At 42.6% G+C, this 22,499-nt stretch overlaps 1 protein-coding gene across 1 annotated transcript in view; it reads left to right on the top strand.

Annotated features, from left to right (window-relative positions):
- The window catches only part of CCDC158 (coiled-coil domain containing 158), a 54,316-nt gene extending 34,928 nt beyond the window's left edge, over positions 1-19,388 (top strand). Inside the window, exons 18-24 of the mRNA XM_065405655.1 lie at positions 2,402-2,565; positions 4,375-4,434; positions 8,320-8,379; positions 11,996-12,063; positions 13,077-13,283; positions 17,858-17,959; positions 19,312-19,388. Of these exons, the coding sequence (XP_065261727.1) occupies positions 2,402-2,565; positions 4,375-4,434; positions 8,320-8,379; positions 11,996-12,063; positions 13,077-13,283; positions 17,858-17,959; positions 19,312-19,388 (738 nt within the window). The remainder of the gene's footprint in view (positions 1-2,401; positions 2,566-4,374; positions 4,435-8,319; positions 8,380-11,995; positions 12,064-13,076; positions 13,284-17,857; positions 17,960-19,311) is intronic.
- The last annotated feature ends 3,111 nt before the right edge of the window (positions 19,389-22,499 follow it).

The following is a 22,499-nucleotide window of genomic DNA, read 5'->3' as shown; positions in this document are numbered from 1 at the left end:
GTAGGGAGGGGTGCAGGGCCAAAAGTTGCAGACTGTCCCCACCAATCCCCTGGGGAAATATAAGATACTGCAGATAAAATCTACAGTATTTTTTTCTGCTTTGCTCTTTGTGTTTTGGAAATTCACATTTCCTACAAGGACAGCTGTGGCTCGGGGGAGTCCCAAATAGCACAGCTGCTGCAGGAGCTATACTAGTGCCCACAGATTTATGGGAGTGGGTAGCAGGCAGCAGTGCTGAGGAAAGGGCCCTGTGCCCAGCCTTTCCCTGCCCTTGTGTGAGAATAACCTTCCTAGAGGGTGTGGCCAGGTGAGGACAGAATTGGACCTTGTATATTTACAGTACTGTATGTTCAGCTTTATCTTTGCCGGGTCCAGTGTAAACCAAATGCTGACATTTAACTTGAGCATACTAATGCACCATTGAGAGAACTTTAGTAACTCCAGTGCAAAAGGTTTTTATTGCTTTCTCAGAAAAGAAATGGTTTGATCACTCTACATCATTGCTAGTTTCTCTTTCACACAGCAGAGAAAACGTCACTAAATGATGGCCATAATTTTGCGGCTCAGGCATGTTTGTGTACTTTAGCCTACGAATTGTCTATTTGCTCTGTCCATTGAATGTCTGCATAAACTGTTACCTATCTCTGAGTTTTCTGAGAACAGACAAAGCAGCTAGGAAATTATAAAAAAGCTTTGACCAAAGTTTTCCTTATATCACTTGGAGACATGCACTAAAAAAGTTTCAGTTACCAACTAACTTCACTTTCTAATGTGTCCCTTTTTCTGTATATACAGCATGTGAGCAAAATTTATCAATTGTGTGACTCCAGTGAAATCAGTGGAGTCACAGCAAGGATGCAGTTGGCCTTTCTGGGTATGTCTACACTGCAATTTAAAACCCACTGTGGGCCAGTGCCAGCTGACTCTGGCTCAGGGGCTGTTTAATTGTAGTGTAGATGTCCAGGCTCAAGCTGGAGCCTGGGTTCTGGTACCTTCCCCCCTCGTAGGGTCCCAGAGCTCGGGCTCCAGCCCAAGCCCAAATGTCTACACTGCAATTAAACAGCCCCACAAGCCCAAGCCCCGTGAGCCCAAGCCAGCTGGCACAGGCCAGACATGGGTGTCCAATTGTAGTGTAGACATACTCATTGTAAGCACCACCTATTAAGATTGCCTGACACTTCCCATTATAATATCCTATTATTAGATGCTTATAACTTTGCCAACCTTTAATCATTTGGGCTGAAATTTTTTTATATCGGGTGTCTGTTTCAAGATGACTTTAAGAAAGAAAAACCCATTTCAGCCAGAACGGTTTAACCATTTCCAAGAATGAGGTTAGAGAAAAGTGCATTGTTTTGCCCACGTTAAAAAGAATTCTGGCAATCTTTTCTCTGAGGAGCTCAAGCACTCTAATAGTGCAGTCCTCATTTTCTGGGTGCCTGACTTGAGCCCACGGGTCTTGATTTGCAAAATTGCTGAGCATTCACAGCTGCAACTGAAGTCAATCCGAGTTGTGCTTCAAACATATAAAGTGTTATATAATGCTAAGCAATCTGAAGAATCAGGTCCTAGGGGTCTCAGATTGGGCACTCAAAATTAGTGAACACTTTTGACCTTAAAATCCCTGTGCCTCTGTTCCCTATCTGTAAAATGGGAGTAATACCAGCCCCTCATTTCACAGGAGGTGTTGTGATAATGAATTCATTTGTGTTTGTGAATAATCAGATACTGTCGTGAGGAGCACCAGAAAAAAGCTGATGAGGAAATTAATAATTCTCTGTTCAGAGCCGGGTTTGAATAGGGTTCACTAAATAAGGCCTAGGGCCACCCATTGAACAATCGGGAGAAAACAAAATATTGAATTTAATAAAATTTAATAAATATTGAATGTAACTTAATTTTCATTGAGTGAGGACTGTGCATCATGTACGCTGAATGAGATGGAGGTCCTGTGGAAAATATAGTATGTGATCATGTAATTAAAGACTGCTTTACAATGCATATGCACCAGGGGGGCTGAATTAAGGTTGCATTTCCTAACTTTTGAGTGCTTAACTTTGCAACCTTAATAATGTTTTTTGAACATAGTATTTGTATATGTATATAAAAATGTACATCTATATCCAGTACGGTGTATAATCACGTTATGATTTTCTTTACAATATTCTGAAAGAGAGACAGCTTATTAACTTACATAGTATATTCACCTCTTATAAAGTATTTTGATAATGATCAAATTTTCATGGTCAAACCTCTAGATAGCTTCCACTAAAATAGAGTTAAAAAAAATCTAATAACTAAGAACAAAAGAGAAATGTCTGTCTTTAGCTGGGTATATATAGGTTCTGGAAAGCAAAATGCCATTTTAAACATTTCTTTTATAAATGACTATTTAATTCAGATGCCACCCAAGCCAGGCATTGTGAAGGAGGACCCACTGCGAGATTTAAAGCGGCTTCTCCAGGAATTAAGAAGTACGATTGATGAGATCCCCTCCATGGTTCTCAGTAAGAGTGACAGCAATGGCAGGAGAGAGTTACCTTTAGCCACCTTGAGAAACACAATGTAAGAAAAGTGTAAACTACTCTGGACGTATATAGCCTTCGGAAACTAAAATCTGGCCACTCAAGTGCTTTGGGGGCAGTGCAGGATACAGTTGTACAGGAAACCTGGATTTAGGAGTGGACTCAAGGTATCCAGAGAGATTAGCCATATTGCTCATGCAACAGCCCTTATTGATAAGCTGCTTTCTGGGAGAGGAGTAGTGGTTGCTTATAAGAGTGCAGAAGGAGAATGGTGGCCCAAATTAAAAAGATCGGCAAGGTATCTGCGTCATGGTCTAATGAATCCATATCACAGGCTGAGGATGATATATGGCTATGATGGTAGTGGAACTAGAAAATGACTGCATCATTTGCACCCCCGTGATGTCTTGTTTATTTACTTTCCATCTAAGCATTTCAGATTTTAAGATCATTTGTGAACCCCCTTCTGCTGTATTATGGAAGTATCCTGTCATGTGGGAGACAGGCGAATGGTTTCTCTTCGCACACTAAAATGACTTCATAGATCATGTTAAACAAAATATCAAAACCAGCATCACTTGTAAAAGCCTGATGCTCCGGATCCAAAAATAGAGAGTTTGTAAAGATTAACATCATTCATGACTTTGCATTAGAATATATGCTTTATTTCAAGAATTATTTATCTCCCATTGTATGTAAAATTGGGGTTTTGTCAGATCAGTCTCATATACCAAACATGCTTTTTACTGTTTTGGTTGAGTAGCTGTTTTTTATTGAACCAGAAATCAACATCAAACTTTTTGAGAGTCTCGACAGTCATAACGAGGGCCCTACCAAATGCATGGTCCATTTTGGTCAATTTCACGGTCATAGGATTTTAAAAATATTAAATTTCATGATTTCAGCTATTTAAATCTGAAATTTTACGGTGTTGTAATTGTAGGGGTCCTGACCCAAAAAGGAGTTGGGGGCGGGGGGTCGCAAGGTTATTGTAGGGCAGTTGCAGTTCTGCTACACTTACTTCTGTGCTGCTCCTGGCGGCGTTGCTGCTTTCAGAGCTGGGCAGCTGGCCAGTGGCAGCTGCTGGCCAGAAGCCCAGCTCTGAAGGCAGAGTCAGCACCAGCACAGAAGTAAGGAAGGCATGGTATGGTATTGCCACCCTTACTTCTGTGCTGCTGCTGGCAGGGCACTGCCTTCATAGCTGGGCACCCAGCCAACAGCTGCCGCTCTCTGGCCGCCCAACTCTGAAGGCAGCGTAGAAGAAAGGGTGACAATACAGCAACCCCCCAGCAACTCCCTTTTGGGTCAGAACCCCCAATTTGAGAAATCCCCCTGAAATCTGTATAGTATAGGGTAAAATCACACAGAAGATGAGATTTCACAGGGGGAGACCAGATTTCATGGTCTGTGATGTGTTTTTCACGGCCATGAATTTGGTAGGGCCCTAGTCCTAACAAGAGAAGAATGTTTCAGAACACAGGGCAATCAACAGTGCTGAATTGCCAATGTCTGGATTATAATGTTTGTCTGTATTATATCTTTATGATGGAAGTGAGATAAGCCATTGTTTTCTGTGTTGCTAATTCAGCCGTGAGTTCAAGAAATGGTTTTCAACGTCTAGCAAAAGGACTGGTGAATCTTTGACATTTTGTAAGGAACAGTTTCTTTGGAAAGATTTGCCTACTGTTTTCTCTCTCCTGTGTGATACTGTGTTCCCCATGTGAGTTGACATGAGGACTGGAGAATCCTTTCCAGAACTAATTATCCCTCAGAAAATGACTATATCTGCCAGTCCTCATCGTAGTGCTTTTCTTGATATTGTTAACTGTGGTACATTTTTCCCATACAGAGATGCTGCAAGTAGAGAATCTGCTGTCACATGCAGCTTGCGACAGGATATATACAGCAAGTAAGAAACGTTGTCATTTGACCAAGAATGTCCCAGACTTTTACCAATAATCCAGGAATTAGTCTACTTGTTTCTCTGGAGGATGTTAAATAGAAGTTACTAAACATTTTAAAATCAGTAGGTCCAGATAACTTGCTTCCAAGAAGTTCAAAAGACCTGGCTGATAAGCTCACTGAACCATTCATATTGGTTTTCAATAAGTCTTGGAACAATGAGGAAGTTCCAGAAGACTAAAGGAAAGCTAATGTTGTGCCAATTTTTAAAAAGGGTAAACGAGATGATCCAGGTAATTATAGGCTTGGTCGCCTGACATCAATCCCAGGCAAGATAATGGAGCAGCTGACATGGGACTTAATAAAAAAATGAGAGAGTAATGTAATTTATGCCAATCAACATGGTTTTATAGAAAATAGATCCTGTCAGACTAGCTTGATTTTTTTATGAGAATATACATTTGTTTGATAAAGGTAATAGTGTTAACCTCATAGACTTCTCTAAGATGTTTGACTTGGTACTGCATTATATTTTTATGAAAAAAACAGAACCATATAAGATTAACATGGCACACATTAAATGGATTAAACTGGATAACTGATAGGTCTTAGAATGTAACTGTAAATGGGGAATTGTTATCAAGCAGGTGTGTTTCCTGTGGGGGTCTCAGAGGGATCAGTTCTTGGCCCTATGGTATTTAACTTTATCAATGACCTGGAAAAAAAATATAAAATCATCACTGATAAATTTTGCAAATGAAACAAAAATTGGAGGAGTGGTAAATAATGAAGAGTACAGGTCACTGATTCACAGTGATCTGGATCGCTTGGAAAACGGCACAAACAAACAATGTGTATTTTAATACAGCTAAAGTATACGTCTGTGTATGGCACAGGTCCAACCACTGCTGGAATGCCGTGTCCAGTTCTGGTGCCCACAATTCAAGAAGGATGTAGATAAATTGGAGAGGGTTCAGAAAAGAGCCAAAAGAATCATTAAAGGCTTAGAAAACCTGCCTTATAGTGATAGACTCAAGGAACTCAATCTATTTAGCTTAACAAAGAGAAGGTTAAAGGATGACTAGATTCAGTACCTACATGGGGAACAAATATTTAATAATGAGCTTTTCAATCTAGCAGAGAAAGGTACAACATGATCCAATGGCTGGAAGCTGAAGCTAGACAAATTCAGACTGAAAATAAGGTGTAAATTTTTAATTATGAGAGTAATTAACCATTGGAACAATTTACCAATGGTGGATTCTGTATCACTGACCATTTTAAACTCAAGATTGGATGTTTTTCTAAAAGATACGTTCTAGAAATTATTTTGGGAAAGTCTATGGCCTGTGTTATACCTAGATGTCCACAGAGGTCTCTTCTGGTCTGGGAATCCCTGAATGCAGTAAAACCAGAGGGACTAGCTTTTGGGAAACAATGGCAGTAGAGTTGATTAGCAAGGTAGGTTTTAAGATGGTGAAGAAAATCCCTGGTATTGTGTTCCAGGTGACTGGAAGTTCTTTTAATATCAAAGCACTGAGATACATTAGCATGATACATATCTGTGAGCTCTATTGATCAGGTCTGCACCTCATAGGTATTCATACAATACTGATTAAACTCCCCAAACCCTTTTCCAATATGCTCCAGGCGCAGTGCAAAGCCTGCAATCTCTTTTTTGATTGTTTCAAACCCCAATAAAGAATCTGAAGGTGTCATCCTCAGGACATTACAGAAATCCCTGGGAGTGAATGTGGCTCCTTTTCTAGAGAAGTTACATTAATTGAATACAGAGCTTTTGATGTAGGAAGAAAAAGGACATATGGACAGATGGAACAATATGCTTCTCTCCAGCTGGGACGGAACTGACTTGTTGAAGATTTGGATTGCAGGAAAGCTTTTATTTATGTGGATGGTTTTCTCCTCCAGGGTCTTGATGGAGAGGAGGTGGTGCTTTATGAGTAAAATACCTGATAGAATGGGCTTGCGGCCTGGAAGCGATCATGGTAGCAGAGCTGGTGATGGAAAGGGAGTGTTTCTGTGAAGCTCCAAAATTAAATCAACCAACATTTGCTTCTCTAGGTCACAGCCAAGAAACCTCCCAAACCTGACACTTTAAATCAATCCGTGTCCTTGGTAGGTTCTGGAAATTGACCCAGATGCGTGCTCCACAATCTAACCCTACACGTCTGTGCAATAAGACCATTACAGTGACTGATACGTGAGACCAGATTGGGAAAAGGCAGGAATTCATACTATGGGAGTTGTAATCCATGGGAGTTATCGGATATCATTGGATGAAATATGAGCTGAATACAGTAGACTCCACTGCATAGTACCTTTCCTTCACGCTCTCTGGGCTGTGCCCTGCCCTGGCACTGGGGGCCCAGGCTCCGCATGTTGCCATGCCCCCACTCCCCATACAAAGCCCTGGCTGCAGGCAGGTTTGTGAGGCTGTAACCAGGGAAGGAAGCGCTGGGAAATACCAAGTTCAGGGATGGAACCTATTAATAGTTTCCAAAGCAGCTATTGTGAAAAATCAGTCCGTGCTATAACCTTGCTGACAATGAGAAGGACAGTGGGTTCCATACTCTATCACTATCCACCCACAAAGCCCTGAGAGGTAGCTACATGTGGAAAGAGGAAATGTTAAGGGTGCCTGTAAGCAGTTGAATTCACCATCATAGCACTTCTGGCATCAGGTCAAGGCCCTGCGGGGTCTTCACCTCTAGTGCCCCCATCAGTCACCTCTTTGGCCCTGCAGTGGCCTGATTCTGTCTGTGAGTCAGCTCTCCGACTAAGTCCTTTCTAGTCCAGACCCCTTCCAGGATGACAGAAGTACAACTAAAGACCAAAAATGTCCCAACATCAGAGATCCTGCTTCCCTCACTTGGGCTACTCCTCATCCCAGCCTTTAGGCTCAGTCCTCAGCCTCATCCTGGGCTCAGTAGTCTTATGTTGGGGTTGTACACCTCTTCCTCAGGTCTTGAAGGTGGGCTCTAGCCCAGAGACCCCATATTAAACAGCCTCAACCTCAAAGCCCCTGGTGCTGCTTCCCTGTGGCCTGTGCTTAACACAGCCTCTCCGCTGGTTCCCAGGCCTCTGGCTTCTCCATAGGTCCTCCCAGTTCCTGTTTGCTCTGCCAGAATGCCAGCCCCCTCCAGGACTGCCTCTCTGTACCTTTCCCCTTTTCTAGGCCCTGCCACAGGGATTAATTCTGTCCCTATTGCCTTCTTCAGTCTGTTTTCCCCTGGCTCCGCCTAGGTCCTCCCTAACTGAGTTCTCCATCCTCCTTATCGAGTCTCTTCCTGACCCTTTCACAGCTGGGGTCACTAGGTATAATTAAGTTGCCAAATCAGGACCAGCTGACAGATAGCTGCTAGGTCACTGGCATGGTTGAACCCAAGGGTATGTCTACACTGCAGTAGGGAGCATGCTTCCCAGCACGGGTGGGTAGACGTGGGAGCTCTGCTCAAACTAGCATACTAAAAATGGCAGTATGGCCAGGGTGACGCAGGTGATGGTTTGGGCTACCTGCCCAAGTATGGATCCAGAAGGTCAGGTAGGTTTGCACTTGGGTGCCTCGCCCGAGCTGCTGTCCATGCCGCTGTGGCCACATGCTGGCTCAAGCAGAGCTAGCTTCTCTGTCTATCCCCACTGGGAAGCTCATCCCAGCTGCAGTGTAGACCTAGCCACAAAGGGCAGCCAACCTGTGACGGTCCCCCAACTTCCGTTATAATGTGTAAACGTCTGGATGAATGCAAATAACATTTTAGCAATTTTTTCTTCATATCTGAATGTGTACTGCTGCATCTTGGGAATCCTGGGAAATCTAGCAATCCTGATGGTAATGCTTCATGGGTTTCTAACTGGCCTATGTCTTTTCATACAGAGATGCTGCCGTGAGAGACTCCGCTCCTGAAGGCAGCTTGGGGCAGGATACTTTCAGCAGGTGAGAAGTGATGTCACTTCACTGAACTCCCTGTGTGTAACCCCAACACCATCAGAGCATGCATGTTGATCTCACTATCTCTTTGTTATTTATTTTCTAGGATGTGAAGGATTTGTTAAATTGAGTTATTCCTGTGCTTTTCAATGCTGTATTATTTGTGAAGCACTGTCAGGATGCTTCTTAGAAAGAGCGTAACAAATATGATCAGGCCAAATCAGTGCTGGTTCAACCCCACTAAAATCAGTGCCACCACACCAGGAATAAATGAGTCCCATTAAAGCCTGTGTGGAATTATGAAGTTGCTGCAATGATATTTAAATGATGGTTGTTAGTGTGGACTAGCGGCTCCTCATGGTGATTCTGCTGTAGAAATAGGCCCCAAAAGTGCTTGTTGTAGACTTAAAATGTCAGGCACTAATGACCTGAATTTCAGATATGCTACAAATCCCATTTAAATCAGCAGGAGCTCTGCATCTCTGAAAATCAGAGCATTAGTATGTTAGCACCGAGACACAGAAAGCCAGAAAACTGGGGGAATCCAGAAATCATGAACCAATTTCATATTTCCAGAAATCTATTTAGGGCCAGATTCTGATATCCCTCCTCATGTTACGTGATACCTTACTCGACAAGTGGTCCCGTTGACTTAAAATGGGACTGTTTGCAGAGTAAGGTACTATTCAGCATGACATAGGACATTGGAATCTAGCCCTAAATCATAGCTGAGAGAAAAAACAATGAAGGAACTTTCCTTTCAAATAACATTCTTGAATAATAATATCAGATAGCAAGGTTATCTGATCTAGTTTTCCAGACACTGGTTGGAAGGTATGTACCAGTCCTTCTTACCACACCATTTGCTAAACAAACCCCTTATTTTTCAGTTGACATTAGTAATACAGTAAATCAGTTCTCAATCTATACACTGAATCATCCTATGAAATGACTGATGCAATCATAGACTCATAGACTTTAAGGTCAGAAGGGACCATTATGATCATCTAGTCTGACCTCCCGCATGATGCAGGCCACAAAAGCTGACCCACCCACTCCTGGAATAATTCTCTCCCTTGACTCAGCTGTTGAAGTCCCCAAATCATGATTTAAAGACTTCAAGTCGCAGAGAATCCTCCAGCAAGCGACCCCTGCCCCATGCTGCGGAGGAAGGCGAAAAACCTCCAGGGCCTCTGCCAATCTACCCTGGAGGAAAATTCCTTCCCGACCCCAAATATGGCGATCAGCTGAACCCCGAGCATGCGGGCAAGATTCTCCAGCCAGACCCTCCGGAAAATGTTCTCTGTAGTAACTTTTAATATCCCATCATTGACCATTGTTACTAATTACCAGCGATCATCTGCTTTCTCTGTTCTAATATTCACCATGCATTGCCACTGAATTAAAACTCTCAGTGCTGGTTTATAGGCTATGTTTTTATCTTTGTAAAGCCTTCCGGCCAGATTCATCAACCTATTTTCTGTGACAAAGCAGTAGTTTTCCCTCAATTTTTCCTTTTTTGCTGCCATAAAATAACCTGTCTTTGTCAAAAGGTCAAGAGAAAATAACTAGCAGTAGGTTATTATTTGATAAAATGATCAGTGAATATAAATATGCATGAGTACAAAAAAAACCCAGCCACTTTGTTGTTTTTAATGTGTGTATTGCAATTGAACTGCTACATATCTATACTTCATGTAACCCCAACATCAGAGCATGCATGTTGATCTCACTGTCTCATAGCATGCTACCTGCCTTATTACTTAGTAAGATAACATTTCTCAAACAAGGAAGAATCAAAAGCAGGAAAGCATACCTAGATGTGAACCTGAACAGTTCTATATCAAATACACTATGCCACAGACAGCAAGGAGTAAATCCAGGGCTGTTACACCAGGAATGCATGTAGCCCACCACTGTGTATAGTAAATTTATCTTAAACAGAATGCTTGTCATTACTGCTTACATAGAACATTATGACACACGTATGGAACCACCACCAGTGTTACGTTGTCCTTTCATAAAATGTATGCCTGAATTAAAACAACTACTGCATGTACTATTTATACACTAGCACTGTTACATGGGAAAGGATTATTACTCAAATGCTGCCAATAGCCAAAGCACTGAAGTAGCTGGCGCATAAATGTTGAAATAAGCTTTTCATGTCAATGTTTTGTTGTGTTAGCATCATCACCTATTTATGTCACTCTGCTGGAGTTCTACTCCTTTAGCCTCTGTGCAATCCTCCCCACTAACAGTATGAATTCTACAGCAAGATTACTGCACAGCTCTGGTAATTGTATTTCCGACTGGGTTTAACCCTAAAGTCCGCAGTAAGACCCTGCTCCTGCGATTTGTTTTGTGTGGGCAGACTCCCTGTACCCAGGCAAAGCTCCAGCCAATCTAATGAAGCTCCATTGTAGACCAACCCCTATCTTTGCCTGACTTCAGCAGGGCCCTCATGGGCACAGAAGTCAGTTCACATGGAACCCGCTGCAAGATCAGCACCTTAGTCTTTACTCCATCCTTATGCAGGCAAAACTCTCCCTGGGAATTAAGACTGGAGTAAAACCTAAGCAAGGACTTCAAGGTTTAGCCCACTGGTTACTCTCACGGTAGAGCTTGTGTGATGTGTTTTCCTTACTATTCTATTTGTTTTGTTTCCGTTCTGTGGACTGACTGCAATTATATATGTTAACCCTTTTATATAACATACTACACCCAGTATTCTAAAGATATGAACCTATACGAAAGTCAGAAATCCCCATATTGTACAAGAGCCTGATCCAGAGCCCATTGATGTCAGTGGAAAAACTTAAATTGATCTCAGCTGGCACTAAGCACTCAAATTGTGGTAGTGACATAGCTGGGGGCCTGCAGCTTTAAGTTGCAGTCAAGTCATCAGTAGAGACTCTCGGATACTATGTTTATGGAGGACACGTAAACAGGGCCAGCGCAACCCATTAGGTGCCGCGGTCGCCTAGGGCACTAACATTTGGGGGGCGGCGACCGCGGCGGCCGGATCTTCGGCCGCCCAGGTCATTGGCGGTATTTTGGGGGCGGGACCTTCCGCCGCCTCTGTCGGGGGCGGTATTTCGGGGGCGGGACCTTCCGCCGCCTAGGGCGGCAAGAAAGCTGGCGGCGCTCCTGCACGTAAATATCTATATGGGGCAGCTCACTGAATGTGGTACATTTTGACATCTCCCAGCACCGTAGGCATCCCCTCCTCTCCAGCCAACATCGCCCTCTGCTGGGCTACACTTTCTCACGCCCCAGCGTTCCTCTGTGGGAAGAGAGGTTGTGGCCACATTACAGCTTTCCCCAGTGATGGACTGACCTACACCCAGGCATGAGGCTGGACCATTAGCTTTAACATTATGCTAAAAATTGCATGAGAATTAAATGCCTGAGCACAAGAATGCCGTAATGGTTCTTTCATCCCTCCAAGTAAGCCCATTTGAACCCTGTATACACCATTTACCTTTCATGTATGTTTATGAGAGTTCTAGAATGCATGCAAACTCTTCACTTTCTCATTGTGGGGATTAGCTACTCTAGCGAAATCTCAGCCTGGCACTTTCAGAATGGAATGCTAGTCTTGCCATTATTTTGCTTGCAGGGAGCCTTTAACTTTACATGTTTCGGATCTTGAGGACCAAACTGCTACCTTGTCTTTCACACCCACTGGTGAGTTTTCACTGGCTGCACTAAAGAATGCATGTTTCAAGTAGGCATGGCTTGGCACAGAGCAGAATTGTATAGAGACAGGAAACAAGTGTATTTTCATAGGTAAGTTTTACAAGTGTCTCTTAGCAGGAACCTTTTACAAAATCTCTAAAGCACTTAGCACAGTGCTGCATCATATGCGTTTTATTGTTCATAGCTCAGCTCGAGAGTGACATCAGCACATGTACTAAGAATTGAAAAGATGAGGAGGGCTTTCCAGTTAGCTATTTTCCCAGTTCTAGAGCGATTTCAGCAAATTACCATGTTTATTATGGTTTTCCCCATGAATATCTTCCACTTGACAAAATAAATTTCCATAACAGGTATTTGTTAACAGTAGTGGTCTTACCTAGTTACAAAGCAACATTTTCGAACTTGGGTGCCTACATTTAGGCTTCTAATTCCATATTTGGGTAACTAAATAAGTGACCTGATTTTCAGAGGTGCTGAGTAATGGCACCTCCCATTGACTTCATTTGGAGTAAGGGATACTCAGCACCTCTTACAATCAGGTCATTTTTATTTAGATGCCTCCATATAAATTTTGGGCACCCAACTTTGAAAATATTGTCCTAAGCCTTCTCCTAAGTAGCTAGACAGAAGGTAGAGCAAGAACTGGGTTGGTGAGCAACCTTGAAACTCCTGTCTGAATTGTTGAAAATCAGGTGCTTCTCCAAGGGTGCCAGACACAAGTAGTCAGCAGAAATACACTTGGCCATACTCCTCTAGGGAAAAGGTACAAGCTATCTTCCAGTTGACAATCATTGCATCAATACTGCACGTGACTTGCAAAGAAGTTATACTCTGTTCTCTTAGATAGAGGGTAGGTGCTGCTGTGTTGGCTGCTGATGGAAAATGGGAAGGATCAAAGAATGCAATGAAGAGAACAGGGTTATGAAATGATTGCATAGCAGTACTCGCATTAAGGGTAGAATATGAGCATTTATTCAAATTGCACTGTGTCAATTTTCTAGCAAGTCCATCCATCTTCACTGCCGCTCCTCGTTATGCCTCTTCCGCAAAGAAGTTCTCCCAGGAGGAGAGATGCAAAGATAGGTCTCCAGTGCACTCACTGTTAACTGCTCCGCTAGATGACCTGAAGGCTGTCCCTAGTACCTCAGCAGACCATAGACCATCTTTGAGGAAGAGTAGCTCACCAGAAGCTACAACTGCCCGGAAAAGTAAGTATGGCCCCTTCTTCCAATCAAGAGGACTCTGCTGGCTTTTTTCTCTCCCCTAGTCACTACTGTAGTGAATTACAAACAAAAGGCTAAATTCATCCCAACTGTAATTCTATAGAGACCAGTGGAGTTACACCACCATACACAGATGTTGTGTTATGTGGTCCATGAGGGTAACGTTTTTAAATGTTCAGAAATATATTTATTTTCATGTTTCCTTTTTAATATATAATTATTTAAATCAGGGCTGGGCAAACTTTTTGGCCCGAGAGCCACATCTGGGAATAAAAATTGTATGGCGGGCCACGAATGCTCAGAAAATTGGGGTTGGGGTGCGGGAGGGGATGAGGGCTCTGGCTGTGGGTGCGGCCAGAAATGAGGCGTTCAGGGTGCAAAAGGGGGCTCCGGGCTGAGGCATGGGGTGCGGGAGTGCGGGCTCCAGCTGGGGGTGCAGGCTGTGGGGTGGGGCTGGGGATGAGGGGTTTGGGGTGCACAAGGGTGCTCTGGGCTGGGATCAAGGGGTTTGGAGGGTGGGAGGGAGATCAGGGCTGGGGCAGGGGGTTGAGGCATGGGGAGAGGCTCAGGGGTGTAGGCTCTGGGCGGCGCTTACTGCAAGCGGCTCCCGGAAGCAGCGGCATGTCCCTTCTCCGGCTCCTACACAGGGGCGCGGACAGGCAGCTCTGCACACTGCTCCGTCTGCAGGTACCACCCCTGCAGCTCCCATTGGAGCGCTGGAGGGGGCCATTGGAGCATGTAGGAACCGGAGGGGGACCATGCCGCGGCTTCCGGGAGCCACATGAAACAGCCCCCAACCCTGCTCTCCGGCTAGAGCGCCAGAGCAGGGCAAGCCCCAGACCCCGTCCCCCAATTTAAATTCTCCCCTTTCACTCAATAAAAGTAGTGGTGACTCTCAAAATTACATTATTGGCCTTTTCTTTTTACACAGATGTCTCCTTCACTCCCAGTTCTTGTAAGTGTAATTCCATGATGCACATTTGTTCCAATGAATTTGATGTTCCATTTTAAAGCTGTGTTCTAGAGTTCGCAAACCTGCTTGCCCTACTGAAATCCATCTCCGTTATTACTGATTTTCTCACTTCACACTGCATGCATTTAAAAGACAAAATACTTCCACATTTAGGAAGTGCCGCATTGTGACAATCCATATTAAGACAAATATTTCTCCTCCTGTATTGTATAAACTCTGATGTGTATCACAGCAGCTGTTTAACAGTGTCTATGATTAACACTATATACCAGTTTAGGATGGAAAGTGAAGAAAAATACCATATCCCATTAAAGCTGCACGAGAAGTTACCAGAACATTAACAAAACTGAAAGAAAACAATGAGGGTGAGATTTTCAAAAGCATTCTGTGTTGGCCTAACCATTCAAGTCAATGCCCATTGATTTCAATGGCAGCAGAGTTAGACCAACATTGAGTGCTTGTAAAAATGCCACTCTGGTTGTATATACATACTGTATAAACTGTAAAGTGCTTCTAAAACTAAACTAGTACTTGACAACGCAGAACATAGAGAAAGGGAGATAAATGTATTTCAAAATCAACTACAGCATTAAAAATTCTGGAAGGCTCGACCTTCCCTTATTAAATCAGAATATACAATTTACGAAGGGCTAGAGTGTGAAGTCATTACCCAATCAAAACTCCATACAAGAGATTTGCTGCCACATTCCTGGGAAGAAAGGAGTCACTGATCACTTGAAGAGGGGGAAAAAAGTACCGAAAAGGTAATTCAAACAAACAGGTGCCTTTTCTCCATCAGGCAGGGAACAGTTTGGGCAAATTCCTGTTGTTGCAGGTAGACAGTCTTAGTGCTTCCTCAGTAGGAGATAAGCAAACAGCTCTTCCTTACAGGGAGGTGGGAAAAGAAGGGGTCTCCTTTGGTAAGTGTGTTGTCGTTGGGCTATTTGGGTTTTTTTGAAAGCAGCCCTGGTTCTCCCTTTTGGCAAGGAGATAAAAGCAAATGATTCTTCTTTCATCAGGGGAGAACACACACACACACACACAAAAGTTGACTCCTTGGTTGCAGGGCAACCAGTTCCAAGTCATAGTCATCAAGTTTAAGGCCAGTTCATCTAATCTGACCTCAGGCCACCAACACCACCCAGCCACCCTCACCTTCCTCTTCACTGCAAGTCCTTTCTATTCTTCCTAGTCCCTGGAGAAAGCGCAGCATCTTCCAACCAGCCCAAAACATCTCATCTTTATCATCATGAGTTGTCATCAAGGCAAATCCCAAAGGGACATAACCTTTTTACAGATCAAGCACCACCAGGACTGATGTCTAGCTAGGTCCTTTATAGCTACATCTTAATGGCCAGAACTGGAGGATTCTTTTCTCTAGGCCTGGAAGCTATGAGACAAAGCAGGCTCTTTTCTCCTACGCGGTGAAGGGATTTAATCCCTCTTCTGTCTGGCAATAAGGATACATTCATTCCTTCACAATCCCATTGTAGTCAGTGGGAATTTTGCCTAACTAAGGACTGAGCAAAAAGGCTTTCAGGATTTGGCCAAACGAATGGCTTGTAGAACAGATCTAAATCCTCCTGCCCAGAAATGACCCTAACTAGTTTGGAAAAGCATAGGTAGTTCACCCATGGAGCCCCCTACTAGTTAGATAAGGCAACTGACAAGTTTTTGGTTTAATTAAATAAAATGTGCAGTTACCTAATCTCGGTATTTGCGATAGTCAGGGTATTTGCTATGGTAAGAATTGAGAAACGCCAAGGACTAGTGGAAACACTGATGTAACCACATCTCTCTCATATATATAAAACCTTAGGTAAAAGTAACAAACTTTTCCATCCCACCACTCTACTGGTAGAAGGGTGTGTATTTTAACACCAGTGTACCAGCCACTTGCCAGTGGCTCAGGTTGCCTGGAGTACTTTATTAATCTACAAAAAGAACAGGAGTACTTGTGGCACAAATTTATTAGTCTCTAAGGTGCCACAAGTACTCCTGTTCTTTTTGCGGATACAGACTAACACGGCTGCTACTCTGAAACCTTTATTAATCGAGTATCAAAAAGTCCCTAAAAAAGGGCCATCAGTGATAAATAGATCAAGACTAATCTTTGGAGTGATACCCAGCTACATGCTAGTTATTACATTTTCTTCTTACTCTGTTTGTAATTCCCTTTAGGAGCCTGACAATAGCATTTCCCACTCAGTTGTTTTTATCTTTTACAGCTGGAAAACCTCTGGCTTTTTCCTCTCTGTTTTCTAAGGAGCCCTAGCAAAAATAGCTGTGCTGGGCTCGCATCCTTGCGCTGAGTGCTCACGTTGCTGTGCGCCTGCTGGCAGGCTGCCTGGCTCTGCAGCAACGAAACACACACTAGTGGGCTGACCCTGCAAGACTTCGCATGCTTATTGTTGGTTTAAAAACTAGGAGAAGGGTGCACGTAAGCAGAATGAAGTGCACATGACACTTCCACGCTCACGGCCGGGGACAGTCAGGCAAATGCAAGCCCATTTATCTACAGAACAGCACAAGCTTCCGCCACCAATGTGCCTTAACGCTGATGGGGCTTCTCAGCTCAGGAAGTAATTAGTTGCAAGCGTAATGATGAATTTTGTGGGGTCAACATCTCTGCAGTTGCAATTGCACATAACCCACCAACTTATTTCACACAGACCATTAGACAGCCAGATGACATTGATGACTTTCAGTCACTGCCAGCCCTGGCTCAGTTCAAACCTGTAACCTAGAGATGAAAAGTTCTACAGTCCATGCTTTTTCTATTTAGCTGGGTGCCTGTGTCTCTGCCCCCCCTCAATCTACCTGTCCTTTTCCCATCTTCATTTAGAATCAGCAGCAGATACAAATGGTGCAGCTCCTGACCAGAAGTGGTTTACCCCTGGTGCCAGCTGCAGTGTGAAACTGACTATGATTGTGCAATTGTACAGCATTGATTTGCATGTGCCATTATACCTGCTAAATTGGGCTAGTCCATAGTCCACCTGCTGATCAAACTGAATCCCAGACAGGCCAGCTGCTAATTTGTTTATTGCTATTACATCCTTACATTTCAACTCTATTTCTGAACATCAGTATTCAGTCAATCAGAGGCAGTGTGGCCTAGTGGATGGAGCACTGTACAGGGACTGAGAAGACCTGGCTTCTGTCACCATGTCTGCTACTGGCTTCTTAGATGACCTTGGGCAAGTCACTTCACTTGTGTCTCCGTTTCCCCATCTATAAAATAGGGATAATGATACTGACCTCTTGTGTAAAGAGCTCTGAGATCTACTAATGAAAAATGCTATGCACAAGTACTTTTTCCTCCTTCCCCCTCCATGCAACCACATAGCATTTAAAAATTTGGCTTGGTTGAAATAGAAATATGATTAATTACAAAAACTGATGTTTATCATCTTGTCATCTCATTTATTTTCTCTTTGACATTCAAAGTAGTCCTATTTGTTTGAAATCTTTATTTTAGAACTAATTTTCACTCTAATTTGAAGGTTCCTATATAAAAGACAACTAGTTAGATAATGTATTTTTGTACCTCTAATAGTATAGTGACTAATCATTTTCTCAATAGCTTCTCAGCCTGTGGAAACCAGTGGGAGCACATGCAGGCAGCTACAGAACAAGATGGAAAACCTACAAAACCTGGTGGAAACATTACAGATGAAAAACCAAGGTACTGGAATTTATTCTATTGAAATCACTAGTATTTCTTTTAAAATGTACTGGATCTCCACTGTCTCTTTGTGGTACATACCATAGCTCTGGCCACAGTTGTCCATTCCTGTCAGTTTAGATGTGTCCAATTTACTAATAGCCACTTCCACATTATCCAGCTCCTAGGAGAATAAACAGATTAACTCCACAATGTACTGTACTCAGCCCCTTAACTCTAATGAGCTCTGAGATCCTAAATCTTTCAAACATGGCAGCTGTTCAGGGGTGCAGTCATGTACTGCTGTGACCAATTAAATGGGATTTTTAAAGAGCTGTTGACACTCCATGGAAATTGAAAGCTATTCTGTTTGTAGAAGTCTTCATTTAAAAAGAAAATCAGAGTTTACCAACTGTGACCACACAACCATAGCTGATCCTCCACAGCTATTCCTTATTCTAAAAACAGGGAAATACTGCAATCTCAGCCAGCCCACTAATCACAGCTGACATATTAGGGCCTGATTCTGCTTCCACTCCCACTGAAACCAGCTAAACTCCTATCAACTTCAGTGACTGCAGACTACTGGGTGCTGGAATTCCTTTTGTCATCAGCATTTTTTCTTACTCCACTTTCTGATTATCTTCCCTTTCCCCTTCCCTTCTGTGCTTATGGACCTGGAAAATGAATGCTTCCACACATCATATAATTCTTATGTGAAAGTCATGAATGATGGGAATTTGTTTGATAAAACTCTAACAAAATTATTTATATAAAATAAAAACCAAGTAGGGAAAAGTTTGGGCCAGCTCATATAAATGGTCATATCTCCATTGACTTCAAAGGCCCTTCAGTATTTGCTCTCATTTAACTTCACTTTATACACCAGCACGTTTTCTGTAACAGTAATGTATTATACAACAGCTGTATAAAAGATACAGAACAAAAATAACCCCTCATATGCACATTAGAACAAACTCCACCTTACAAACATTGGCCCAAAGTCACTTAAAATTCAATCAATTTCAATACAACCCATACAACTAACTTTGAAATCAATAGAGTTGTGCCCATTTATTTTCTTACAGTAATTAATTCAGGCCATTGGGTCCAAATGAAACAGCTGTATAGTCAAGCCGAGGTAATATCCATTTATTATTAGGCCTATTTTGTGTACTAAAACATCAGCCTACTAAAGTGGAAGCCACATTTGTTTTCTTAAGGGCATAGCAAGCACAGAGCTTTGCCTGTATAATGTGCTGGCTGGCTGTATAAACTGCAGCTGTCAAAACCTGAAGCTTGAGTTGTTTTCTGCTCAACATGATCTAGCAATACACAGCATTCAAGTGATCTTTTCTCAATGCTATTTTCAGCAATGTCTTCAATGATCCGCTGTCAGGAAAAGAAGATTGAGAAAGTGAAGGAAAAGGAGAAAAAGCTAACAAAATAAAGAAACTCTGTATGGTTGTGATCATTCTAATGTATGTAGATTCGGCCCCATTAAATGTGATGCTTAAAATATATGATACTGTTAAAGATTCATAATAAAGGTTCTCATAGTTTTGTAATCTGTGTCTTGGACTAGAATACTAGCTGCAGTCTGCAGTTCTAAAAGAGCAGGAAGTAGAGAAGTAAACACAAGACATGGAGATAAAGGTATTGTATCTTTTATTGGCATACATTGGGAATAGCCACATACTCCAAGGGAGACAGTCAAGAGAGTTATGCTGGTCATCCCAAACAAGGCCTAACAGAGCCCACACACCTATCCTGGATCTGCCACCTGTTCAGTGACTCTTTAAAAATGGTTAGTCTTTAAATATTTTAGTGAGACTCCTTTTGTTAGCCGTCCACCTCTGAAAACAACCTGGAGTAACTTCTATATGTAATGCATCAGAGGGGTAGCCGTGTTAGTCTGAATCTGTAAAAAGCAACAGAGCGTCCTGTGGCACCTTTAAGACTAACAAGTATTGGGAGCATAAGCTTTCGTGGGTAAGAACCTCACTTCTTCAGATGGCATCTGAAGAAGTGAGGTTCTTACCCACAAAAGCTTATGATCCCAATACTTCTGTTAGTCTTAAAGGTGCCACAGGACGCTCTGTTGCTTTCTATATGTAATGTTATTTTAAGAAGTTCTGCTAGCTCATGATATTCCATATTTCAGAGCTACAGACAAATAGTGCTGCCCACCTCATAGGCAAACTGGGAACTTCCCCTTTTCACTTGTATAAACTAGCCATTTTAGTTCCCCACCTCCACCCACTCTTGGACCCTACACCTGGCACTGGGGCAGGACTAAATGCATCTCATTCCAGTGTGACTTTTCGGGGGTGGAGTGGAATGGCGTGGGGTAGGGAGGAGGTCCTTTCTCAGTAGAAAAAAAAAAGTTCTATAGCTGGTAGGATTTATTTTTAATACAGTAGGTATTTGAAGACGCCATGCACTGGGATATTAGCAGTAGTCCCAATGGAGATGGATTAAGGAGCAGAGTGCAGGTAAAGTAGCCGGAGGTGCATGATAAATGTAATTTAGCATATGGAAACCACCACCATCTATATGCATTTCCCAGACTAGGGAGTGTATCTACAATGTGCACCATTCAGCCAATTCGCTGCAAAGCAAAAAAGGATCACCTGTTGCTCTTCCCCCAAAGACTCCTTTCCTTCTGTCACTTCCTCCAAGAGGATCTCTCATTCAGCATTCCCATATCTTCCACTTCAATGACTGGGTCTTCCTACAACTCTGAATATAAATGAGAGATGTTTAGACCCAACCTTGTAAGACAATCTCTCGCACTTCAGAGAAAGATGAAGGGGGAAAAACCATAATTCACATAAGCAATTGCGTAGTGCTGCATAGAAGGGGGAAATATCCTTCCTGATTCTTGGGGAGAACTGCTTCCACATTGAAGCATGTGACTGGATTGGCTGTATCTGATATATAAAGTAGGTAGGCAGCATGAGATTTATTCTCATTAAAGTTATATTTTTGGGTCTAGAGACACTGGCAGTGTTTCTTTAATCATAAACAGAGGGTTGGATTAGATTGTCATGAAACACCTCAGAGCAAGGTACAGCACTCCACCCTAGAACAGTCCTGTTCCTCCTTCTGTCATGACCGGTACCTTGCTGCACCTTCCAGCCTAGGGCAATAATTAACATCCCTCTGGAGCACTGCCTATCCCACATCCTCCAATAATACACACTATAGTAGTTGCATGGAACATTATCCCCCACCTTCCAAAATGGCACATCAGCGGTACTTGTACCTGCCCCAGAGATTAAAAGGCAAGATAGGATGTGGACTTTGATCTCTCACACAGTAGCATATCCATTACCTCTAGCCAGACCCAAAGTGTACTGTACCTCATTCCAGTGGCAATAAACTTCTTTAGAGCAAGTGTAATACAACTGCTGACACACCCAATCACAAGAAGAGAGAATCTTATAGAAGTAGAAATTAAAAGTCAAGACTATTGTAACCCACAAATAACTTTGATAAGGAACATTTTAAGACAGTTGCCTGGGGGTGGGGTGGGGGTGGAAGGGGAGAATGTTCATATGCCTGAGGACAAGATCACAGAAAGGAATGACCTAGGGAGGAAAAAACAGTTTTAGATTCAGAGTAGAGAGTATAAAAGACAGGGCCCCCAGTTTCATACATCTGTGAAAGAAATAGAAATACCTAAAAATATGAGTGCCCATTTGCAAGTGGCATCTCAGAAAGTTGCCATGCGCTTAAAATATTTTACATAGCAATGACTGCCAATGTGATTTCATGGGTGGGGTTTTCCTTACAGGTGGAATGATGCTTACAGACTTGGCATTTTTTGCACAGATTAATTTGAGGATGTTCTGGGTTTGGATGTGGAGTGCAAACAGGGACTGTGTAGTCTTCCCCATAGCTTAGTTCTGATATCATAATACCCATATTTTGTCTTACACTGACTTTGGTTTCTGCATATGCATGTTGGTCCTCCCTTAAGAGCTATAAAAGGAGAACATGAGATGCCAAAAACTTGATTTGAAACTACCATTGGCTTCATTTCTGAGTATCAGGCCATCGATTCAGATGCATAAACAGACTAACCTGCCTATCTTTAGGCTCCCATTTTTTTTAAAGGATGAACTATAATCTTTAAATATTGCTTCCAACTCCCATCCCCAGAATGTTGCATAATTAATTCACTGAAACACAATATTGCATTAATATCAGTAGCTAAGCAAAGCGTGTATGAAAAACTACCACTGACCTAACTGAGCAATAAGCCCAGATGAATGTGAGGCATGTCTGTCATACTCAGCGATTTATTTTTAATCTAACTTTTGACAGTTGAGGATTTTTGCATCCGTGAATGGGCAGGTGATAGAACAGGTAAACAGGTGCTAATTTAATCTTAAAAGAATAAACAGAATGCTGCAGAGGAGGCAGTTCGAAAGCAGTGACATCACTAACCAGGCTAATGTGTGTAGGCCCAATAGAAGGTGACAAGACCACAAGGGCAGGGCAATCATAAAAGAGGAAGAAAGAGGCACTTGAAACTTTAAGGCAACCTCTGTAC

The sequence above is a fragment of the Emys orbicularis genome, chromosome 5, assembly GCF_028017835.1.
Source record: "Emys orbicularis isolate rEmyOrb1 chromosome 5, rEmyOrb1.hap1, whole genome shotgun sequence".
Lineage (NCBI taxonomy): Eukaryota > Metazoa > Chordata > Testudines > Emydidae > Emys > Emys orbicularis.
This window is presented reverse-complemented; position numbering and strand designations above follow the sequence as displayed.